The sequence below is a fragment of the Arachis hypogaea genome, chromosome 17, assembly GCF_003086295.3.
Source record: "Arachis hypogaea cultivar Tifrunner chromosome 17, arahy.Tifrunner.gnm2.J5K5, whole genome shotgun sequence".
Classification (NCBI taxonomy): Eukaryota; Viridiplantae; Streptophyta; class Magnoliopsida; order Fabales; family Fabaceae; genus Arachis; species Arachis hypogaea.
In genome coordinates this window covers 56,611,438-56,621,165 of record NC_092052.1, presented here as the reverse complement: position 1 = coordinate 56,621,165, position 9,728 = coordinate 56,611,438, and the positions used below count along the sequence as shown (strand labels likewise).

The window sequence follows — 9,728 nt, the reverse complement described above, 5'->3', positions numbered from 1 at the left end:
TGTGCCAAAAGTATCCTACATAGCACTCCAACCCTCCAAAGTCAAGGTACTTTTGTCACGCAGAAGACATCTTGCATGAATACAAGTTTAGTTTCGATCTAATATAGTATATATGTCAGCGTTTTCAACTTTTATGGATACAAATGATCCTTTATTCTTAATTTGTTCATAACGTTATATTTGAATTCTATTTTTAAGACAAAAATACATATATAATTAATAGAGAAAGAAACACAGAAATTTATCTTTATCTATCTTTTTATAATTTATATTTTCTTCCAAAATTATAAATTTCAAATACAGTCTAAAATTTACATTATGAAACAACAACAACAATAATAGTTTCTATTTTTCAAAAGGAAACTAATAATTAAGGGATACAATTTGAACCACCCTTGACTATATTCCTTGGAAGGTATCAATTACCTAAAAATTAAACTCATCTACAAATCTACAATTTGTGGTGGGTGTATGGCTAGAACTTGTTTTTTTTCCAATCTGCCAAACGCCTTAAAAATTGTCCAACCTGTAAATAAAATTTCATTAAATTTATTTTATATTGCACATATTCATTATTAATGTGGAAAAATGAATACAATATTAATGGCTACTATTGTTAGATAATGCGTTAATTGATAAACATGAATTAATACCTCTAAAGGATCATGCAAAGTGTAGATAGCGTTAGTTTCTTTTTGAATTTGAGAAACAAGAATCCCAATTCCTTGGCCCTTACTACGTAGAACCTGTTATATATGATATCCAAAAAATTAAAGTCTCACTACCATAAAATTATTTTTAATGACAAATTTTTAGTACCAAAAATATAATAATAATTATTATATATCTTATGTAATTTATGTTTTGTAACAATTATATATTTATTATTATTACTGCATGTTATAATGATAATTTTATATTTTTTGTAACTATTAAAAATAGTCTAAGATTATAATTGTTACTAAAATTTTTTAACGATAAAACATAAAATAATTAATATTTAATTACCAATAAATATATTAGTGGTTATTTTTATTATCGGTAAAAATAAAATAAATGATAATTAAAAATAATTTTTTAATAGTCTCTAGTTAGAATAAGAATATGAATATGAGAGTGGAATATAATAATGCAATAATTTTAACAAGTTGGTTTTGGTGACAGCCATTCTGTTACCTTAAAAGCATCCTCATCAGTTGTATCATCACCAATATAGATGGGAAATACGCTGGTAGAATTTGCATAGCCTAAAAATCACCGAAGAACATATGTTATAGTTAGCACCACTGCACGCATATATAATATATATTAGTTAATTAATTACATATTTTTTATTTTTTAGAACGAAAAATACTCACCTAGTGACTCTAACAAGAATTCAATAGCCTTGCCTTTGTCCCATTTTATAGTTGGACGAATCTCAATAACTTTTCTCCCATGTGTTAACTTAAGTTTTGGGTACTCCTTGAGCACTGAATTAACTTGTTCCGCCAAGGCTGACCAGCACTAAAGAGAAAGCAAATAAAGGTTAAAAAAATAGTTAGATTTAAAATTATAAAAATTTAAAAATATAATAGTACTAGTAATTTGACCCATCAATTTAACTTATGTGAGTTTTTGCGCGTTCGTGTGTGCATGTTTGGTGAACAAAGTTTATTAATTTTTTTCTTTAAAAAAAATCCTTTAATTTGGTGGTACCTTTTCTTCAACACATCGAAAGTGCACGGACAGACAAAACTTGTTGTTTTCTACTTTAGCCCCTGGGATAGCCTTCATTTTTTCTACCAAGATCTTGTACACCTGAAACCAAATAAAGAATAAAACAAAAAAGGAAAAAAAAAAGTATATGAGAAGATGTCCATAAATCATAAAAGTTAGTAGAAAATTATTGTTCTTGAACAGATCAAGTTTTATTAGAGGTGAAAACTTATGTATAGTTGTTTTTATGTAAAATTAATATTTAAAAGTTATTAAATAATTTGATATATTTAATTAAATTATTATTTAATTACTTTTTCTACTATCAATTTTATAAGAAAACAAATTATAAGTGAGTTTTTACTTCTATTAAATATTAATTAGAATGTCATTTTTTATTGATCAAATTATGTTATTACTTTAACATAAAGTAATATTATTCTACTTCATTTGACATTAACAAAATGGGTGCAAACAAAATAACACAGAACGAACCTCGTTGATCATGGGCAAGAATTGACTCGCAGGTTGGAAGAGCACTAATGCTTCATTATTGTTACCCTGGAAACAAAACAAGAATAATTAAGAATCTCAGCAAAGAACAACAACTTTATTAGAGCATATTGTTTAAAAATGATTTTTTTTAAAGGAATAACTAAGAAGGGTTATTTTCACCTAAAATAAAGAAATCCAACTATGTTTATAATTTGGTTCTGGAAAGTATGACTCACTTTCTGATGATTGCGGCTTTTTGTTGGTCCTTTGATGTCCATACCGTGACTTCCAGCATAGTACACTTCTCCCAATCTTACAAAATCGTATACCTAAAAATTTTATAATTTTATTTAATTATATTTTCTTTTTCAAAAGGAAAATTGTCTCTCGGATTTTGGTTTTGCAGGGAAGAAAAAAAATGCACCTTGTCAATACACCTTCCGGTTACTATGGCAGTGGGAAATAGTCTTGCTATGTCCTTTAGTATTGCTCTCATCTGAATGAATAAAGCATGAAAATAATAAAATCAATGTTAGTCATTTTCTATTGAGAAGAATAGAGTTTCTTTTAGGTGGTTATTTTCAAAAATCTTTATTATAAATCGTTAGTTCAGTTAAACATAGTGAAGAAGTGTTAAGAGAGGAACCTTTTTAGTCATGAATGCTTTCTCTGGATCTGCAACAATTGGAGAAAGAGTTCCATCGTAATCAAGAAACACAACAACTTGCTTCCCTTTCGAGTTCCATATCATCTCATCAAACATCTTCAGCGCAGATGGATGACCAACCTGCATAATCAGACTACACTACTTACTTCCATATCATCTCATCAAACTTCTTCAGAGCCTCATCTGAACTCGTAAAGAGTTGTGAGGGAACAAGCTAAACTTACATCAATAACACAAACCACTAACAAAACAACAAAGAAGCGAAGCAACCCAAAATACAATCCACTAATAAATGAAGCACATCAACTTTCAGAAACGAAAAAGACAAGTAACAAGCCACACGTACATGAGAAACCTGAGAAGCACCATAATATCAAATCATCATAGAATATCATAGAATATCTCTCACTTTGTTACTGCCTCCTTTATTATTATTGCTCTCTTCTACAGTGAAGAGAAGCCTTCTCTTCTGGTATTGACCCAATAACCCACCAAACAAGGCCATTGATGATTTTTGCACTTGTGAACTTGCTGCCGAAACCGTCGAATGGGAGAACGACTCCGTGAGCTTCACTATGTTGGTACTCACTTGTGATGATGATTTCATTAATAATAATCTTATGTATGTGTAACTTGGGAGAAATAATGAGAAGTTGCGACAAAGAAAACAAGGAAGAAAAGAACAGAGGTGGATACTGGATATGCTGCTTCCCCTGTTCAATGAGCAATTTATAGAAGACGAAAAGAGAAAGAGAGGGGTGGTTTTGGAGTTGGAGCAGTAAGAGACTAACAAAAGGGGGGAGAAAAAAGAAAAGATGTGTAGGGGTGTCTGCTCAATTGGTGAACACGGCAATTTATAGAAGAAAGAAGAGGGAGGGGGAGAGCAACTCGTGGCCCGTTGTACTTTTCAGCAACTGAAATATATAGATACTTTAATAATGATGTTTTTATACAAATATCACACTTAAAATAGTTAGATAGATTAATGTGTTTGATTGAATATGTTTAATTCTATAAAGTACGGACACTTCGTTGAGTTGTTATATTTGCGTGTCGGATACATTTTGGACATGATATTCATCGACACTCATCCGACATGCGTGTTTATTGTGTCCAATCGTGTCTTAATAAAAAATAAAAAATTCTTTTCTAGACAAACTTAGATACACCTAAATGTCATCACGTGTCAGTGTGTCCAGCCTTATTCTTAACATGTATTCTTAAAATGAATTTAGAAATAATATATATATTATTATATATTAAAACAAAAATATTTTAAATACTTTTATTTAGTTAAAAGAAGACATTAAAAATAGTTAAAAAATTATTTTATATTTTAATATTAATAAAATATAAAAATTTTGATTGTAATTTATTTAAAAGATATTTTATATTTTATATATATTATAGGAAGAGTTTTAAGTATACCGAAAATACTGGTGTTTCAATTGTTTTAACCGTTGATTTGAATTATAAAAAATATATATAATATATATTAATTGAAATCAACGGTTAAAACACCTGAAACACCAGTGTTCTTCGATACACTAAATTTTTCCTATACCATATTCCCATATTTTATAAGATTATAAAATTCGTGTATCCATATATCCTGTGTCATGTCATGTTTCATATTCATGTCAGTGTCTGTACACCATAAGATTAATTGAATTATTTAACATTTCACAATATCATTTATATGAAAAGACATTACTATTTTATATATATATATATATATACACATATGTGTTACATCCCTTTTGAATTCTTTAGTTCTCGTGTGGAAATTTTGCCATAATATAAAGGATGGTGTGGTTTTCCTTTCCTTTTATCATTAACCGGCTTTTATCCTATGTTCCTATATATCCAACTAAATAAATCACACCTGGGTATATTAGCAGCATATTATATTTTTTCTTTCATAATCAAAACAATTTAACTTTTTTTTTTTTAAAATTTAAATTCTAAATAGGTTCAACTCTTTCAAAATAAGCTTAATAATTAAGTTCTTAGTTTGTCCTCTGTTAATAAGTACTTAAATATTATTGTATAACTTTTTAGTTAGGTGTAAATTTTAATTTATATTTATTATCAGTGAAAAAAAATTATACTAACATTAGTTCAAGTGTTCCTATATAAGAAGTATATATATATATATAGTTCAAGTGTGACCACATTATTATGGCAACATACTGATCGATTATTTCTTAATACATTCTGAATCGCTGTATCAATCCAGTAGAGTAAATTACTAGTTTGTCTTGAAAAGTAATAACTGTTTTTTATTCTTAATACAGACCCTTTTTTTAACACAAAATTATTGAAAATAGAATAAAGTTATGTAATATTTAAACAACTTACTGTTATTTTTCAAGAACTCAATTGAAAAAAAAATATGATATATATATGCACACTAAAAAACAGTTATCAAATTAATTATCATATATTTATATATAAATTTATATATAATTTAAATTAATTTTAATATATGTTTTATATTTTAATATATATATATATATATATATATATATATATATATATATATTATATTGATAATTATTTTAATATATATTTAATATGAGTTGACTAAGAAAACAACAAAACTTGGATAAAAATAGGTTATAATCTGAAATCATTTGTTTTATATATAGGATTCCCTAATCAATAATATGGAGGTTACAAAATATCTTTAAAAAAAACCAATCAAACGAACACTTTTTCTTAACTTAGAATAATTTCTAGTGGCTCTTTGAACTTCATGGGATGGAGTAGTTCTGTTGTTAGTCATTCCGTCATATAAGCTAAGGATGACACTCCGTATTTATGGGGCTAATATATATATATATATGAAAAAATTTGGAAATCAAAATAATTTAGCCATAACTAACTAAAAATTTCTGAAATTAACTTCATTTATATAATTTTTTTATATTTTGATTTTTTTATCTTACTTACTTATCAATCAACTTGTCACATGTTATATAGCCTCTACATATATATTAATCATAACAATATATTTTTATCTATTAGAATGCAACCATATCATGTATTAATGATACGTTTTATAATTTGATTCTTATATATACTATTGTAATAATATATTTTAATTGACATTAATTTTAATTTATTTACTTTTGTAACCACTAATATATTGGTTCACACCTACTCAACATTAGAAGCACTTTAAAGAGTGTAGCTTTCAAAAATTAGAAATCACGATGTCAGAACATTATCAACAAATGAGTTTGACGCATTTATTTTTAGTGGCAGTTATAGACCCAAAAAATTTTAATAATGAGATAAAAAATACTAAAATATATTTTATTAAATATTAATATTTATATTATGTAATAAAAAATTAGAAATATAAAAATTAAAAAAATTAGTGTACAATTTTTTTTAAAAATATTTTTTATTATAAACAATTTCTAAAAAATATTTTTTTTGCTATATTCTAAAATCTGAACTCAAAATCTTAGTTAAATTATAAACAACTTATTGTTCTATGTTCTCAATTAACTACAATTTTATTATTTTTACATATTTAATAAATAAAAGAGTTAATCAATAGGCACGTTAAGTTTATTAATATACTATTATTTATAATTTGAAGTTTAAATTATGTTTAAGTACCAAAAGATTTAACTATATAGATTATCTCTCATTCAATTAAAAAGTTCATTTATTTATTATAATATTTATGAAAAGAATACTTTTTTAAACAAAAAAAAAACGGTACAAACAAGACTGTTTCAAAGTTAAAATATATAACATTAATTAATAGATAATAAATAAATAATGTTCTTTCTTATATTAAATAATTTTTGAAGACGAAAAAAGATATTGATGATTTTATGTGTATTTAGAAAATTAAGTTTTTAGTTTGGTAATTAATTAATTGGTTAGTTAAAAAAAAGTACCTTATCACTACTTATTAATTTTTTTATTGAGTTGATTCATTTATTTCTAGTTTTAATACTAAATCAGATTTAACAAGATAAATACTGCTGCTTAATAAAATATTTTTTAAAGATACATTCCAAAAAAGTTATCTATAATTTATTATGGAACAAAAACATCATTATTTTATATATATATATATATATATATATATATATATATATATATATATATATATATATATACCTAAACCCTAAACCCTAAAAATTTCAATGGGGAATTGCCCCCTCTCCTCTTAAGGTAGGTCTGTGCCTATTTGGAGGATTAGTGAAATGGGCTTTGTAACCACTAATATATTAATCTTTTTGTAACCACTATTATATTGATTTACGTATGTAACATGAAATGTAACAAGTTAATTTACAATACGTCATGATCATACTGAAAATCAAATGCTACTAAAATAAACAAACACAAACAAACACAAAAAGAAATAACGTAACACATAGAGAAATTGTAATAATATATAATATATACATATCTTCTATACAATATACACAAAGATAGCTTAAACCAAAACAAGCTAGTCAGAGTACCATCTTAACACAGCTTATAACTACGTACAAATATATATCATTCCGAATCCTGGTCTATAATGGAAACCCCTAATCTGGCAACCGAACTAGCTTAGCAAAGCTATACAACTCTTAATCTCTCGGTGGATCTAATTCAAAAGTGAAAGACTACAATACAAAATCTATACTAAGCTGAAACGCTTCCAAAATATATTGTCAAGCTCGAACCATCAATCGTCACTATTTAAAGATGAAATCTCTATGACATCAGAGTACTCTTCAGGATCTTCCTCATTGTCAGAAATCTCTATAACCTCCGGAATCTCTTTGATGCTACTATCACTGCTCAGATCCATATGCACAGGTCCATCAGCGAGCACAGGTCCATCTGCAAGAGTCGTATCAGAAGTATTCCCAGAAAGTCCAGATAACTCTCTAGTCTGTGCGCTAGACGAGGGTGATAAAATCAGCTCTAGAGGAATATCCCACTCAGGTACAGACTCATGTACATGCTGGTCAACTGGGTCTAACAGGGGAACAACCTGGTCCTCGGGCTATATAGGATGAGGATGTCCAGGTCCATTAGAGAACGGATGATGTGGTGTGCCTGGGTGAAGCCATGATAAAGAAAACTCATAAGGGGTATCAGGGTCAAAGAAAAAGTAGTATCGATCAAATGTTGGACGGGATGGTCTTGTAACACATACAATCGTACTCGAGGCTCGGTAGTTACTATGTAGAAACTATGATGCACCGGGTTCTCCTAGATATACGGGTGGTCTAACTCATAGAATAGGACACCTGTCTCCATCTGAAGGAGAAGGTAAAGGGGTAAGAACTGAAAAGTTCTTAGTAGAGTTGAGGTAGTTAGTTAAGTCTGTTTTAATACTATACCCAGTCAACAACAACAAACAATAAATACAACAAAGTATAATAACTAAAGAATATAGAAAATCAAGCACAACACATACACAATCACAGAAAATATGCGCAAACAAGTATGATGCATGTCTATTTCTAATGTAGGTAATGAGCTCATCTGTTAGTTTCTAATCGCTCCCGACACTATTCGTTACTAGTCCCAAATATGGCTTTCTAGCTGGAATTAACCTCTATAAGCGACCTCGCCTTAGAGGTGTGGCTCTTCCTAGCCATTAAATGCCGAACATAACCTCTGTAAATAACCTTGCCTTACAAGTATCGCTCTCTCTAGCTGTTGTATGTCATGATAAAGCTCTGTAAGGACACCAGCTTACAGGAGCCATCATCACTATAGACTGGTCATTGTATCCTTGGAAAGCAACTTTATCAATGGAATTACCACCATATCTATAAGAACCGGTGTTTTTTGCGTAAAAACTGCTTAAGTAGAATAGAATAATTTAACTGCTCGGGATAGGTTCGAAAATATAAAAATATTTTTTTAAAATATAAATGTGAGATTCGGATTCAGTGGATTTTCTGAGTGGAAAAAGGTTTTCTTTTGAAAATATTTGCGTAAAAATACGTACCGGTAGATTAGCTGACAGTACCAGCTTAAGTCTGTCCAGTACTATGTAAGAGAGAATAAACAGTAGAAAATCTTAGAAAAGTATTTGAAATAGCAAACTGGGCACTTATTCTAAAGGTTTGGCCCAAAGTTGGGCCAAATGAACCAAAAATGCTACGCGGTTGGACCGGGCCCAAGTTGGGCCCAAGCCCAACACATGTACACCCTTTAATGAGTCTTTTTCAGCTCATAACACCCACACACACATGATGCATGAGCATCTTTTCTATCTTTTTCTAGTGAATTTGTATTTAAATTGTTGATTTTAATCAAGAATTAATTATCCTTTAGCCACTATGGATGCTACTTTGAGTCTTGTGTAATTCTGTTTATTTTAGGTAGCATTTGGTTGGATTTGATGGAGCTTCCGCAAAAAAAGAGAAGAAGGCTATATAGGGCCGGAATGGCTTAGAGGATGGAGAGAAAGCTTGCACAAATGGAATCAGCACAAGAATTAAAGGAGATGACCAGCGAGGAGCGACGCGTGTGCGTACCTGACGCGTGCGCGTGATTTGAAGATTTGCAGAGTGACGCGTGCGCGTACCTGACGCGTGCGCGTGATTTGGAGATTTGCTCAGCGACGCGTGCGCGTACCTGATGCGTACGCGTGACACGCGAAGAAGACCATCGACGCGTACGCGTGACTGACGCGTACGCGTGACATGCGCCACATGAAGAAAACGCTGATTGTTATAATTAATTCGAATTTAAACTTTATTTTTATTTTAAATAGGAAAAGATATTATTTTAGTTTTAGAAATATATTTTAAATTAATTAGGATTAGATATAAAAGAAAAAAGAAACTTCTCTTTTGGGGATGCCAATTAGTTAACTTTTCATTCC

General features: G+C 29.1%; 1 protein-coding gene across 2 annotated transcripts; it reads right to left on the bottom strand.

Annotated features, from left to right (window-relative positions):
• Window positions 1–278: 278 nt before the first annotated feature.
• LOC112767460 (probable trehalose-phosphate phosphatase D) lies at window positions 279–3,703 on the bottom strand. 2 transcript variants are annotated; one of them, XM_025813317.3, is made up of 10 exons: window positions 3,207–3,687; window positions 2,840–2,980; window positions 2,618–2,689; window positions 2,430–2,522; window positions 2,194–2,259; window positions 1,699–1,800; window positions 1,359–1,506; window positions 1,177–1,247; window positions 654–746; window positions 279–526 (listed from the first exon to the last, which is right to left on the bottom strand). In XM_025813317.3, the coding sequence occupies exons 2-10, from the start codon at window positions 2,954–2,956 to the stop codon at window positions 476–478; spliced, it is 813 nt and encodes a 270-aa protein (XP_025669102.1). In that variant the 5' UTR covers window positions 2,957–2,980; window positions 3,207–3,687; the 3' UTR covers window positions 279–475. The 2 variants fall into 2 exon arrangements, with proteins under 2 accessions (XP_025669102.1, XP_072078191.1); XM_072222090.1 differs by having other exon boundaries at window positions 340–526; window positions 3,270–3,703.
• Between the last annotated feature and the right edge of the window lie 6,025 nt (window positions 3,704–9,728).

Excerpts from the sequence above, each read along its gene's own strand:
- LOC112767460 (XM_072222090.1), bottom strand. The coding sequence starts at position 3,467 with ATGAAATCATCATCACAAGTGAGTACCAACATAGTGAAGCTCACGGAG. Across the intron at positions 2,690-2,839 it reads AAGCATTCATGACTAAAAAG|ATGAGAGCAATACTAAAGGA; the intron begins GTTCCTCTCTTA and ends TTATTCATTCAG. Across the intron at positions 527-653 it reads CTTTGCATGATCCTTTAGAG|GTTGGACAATTTTTAAGGCG; the intron begins GTATTAATTCAT and ends TTTTATTTACAG.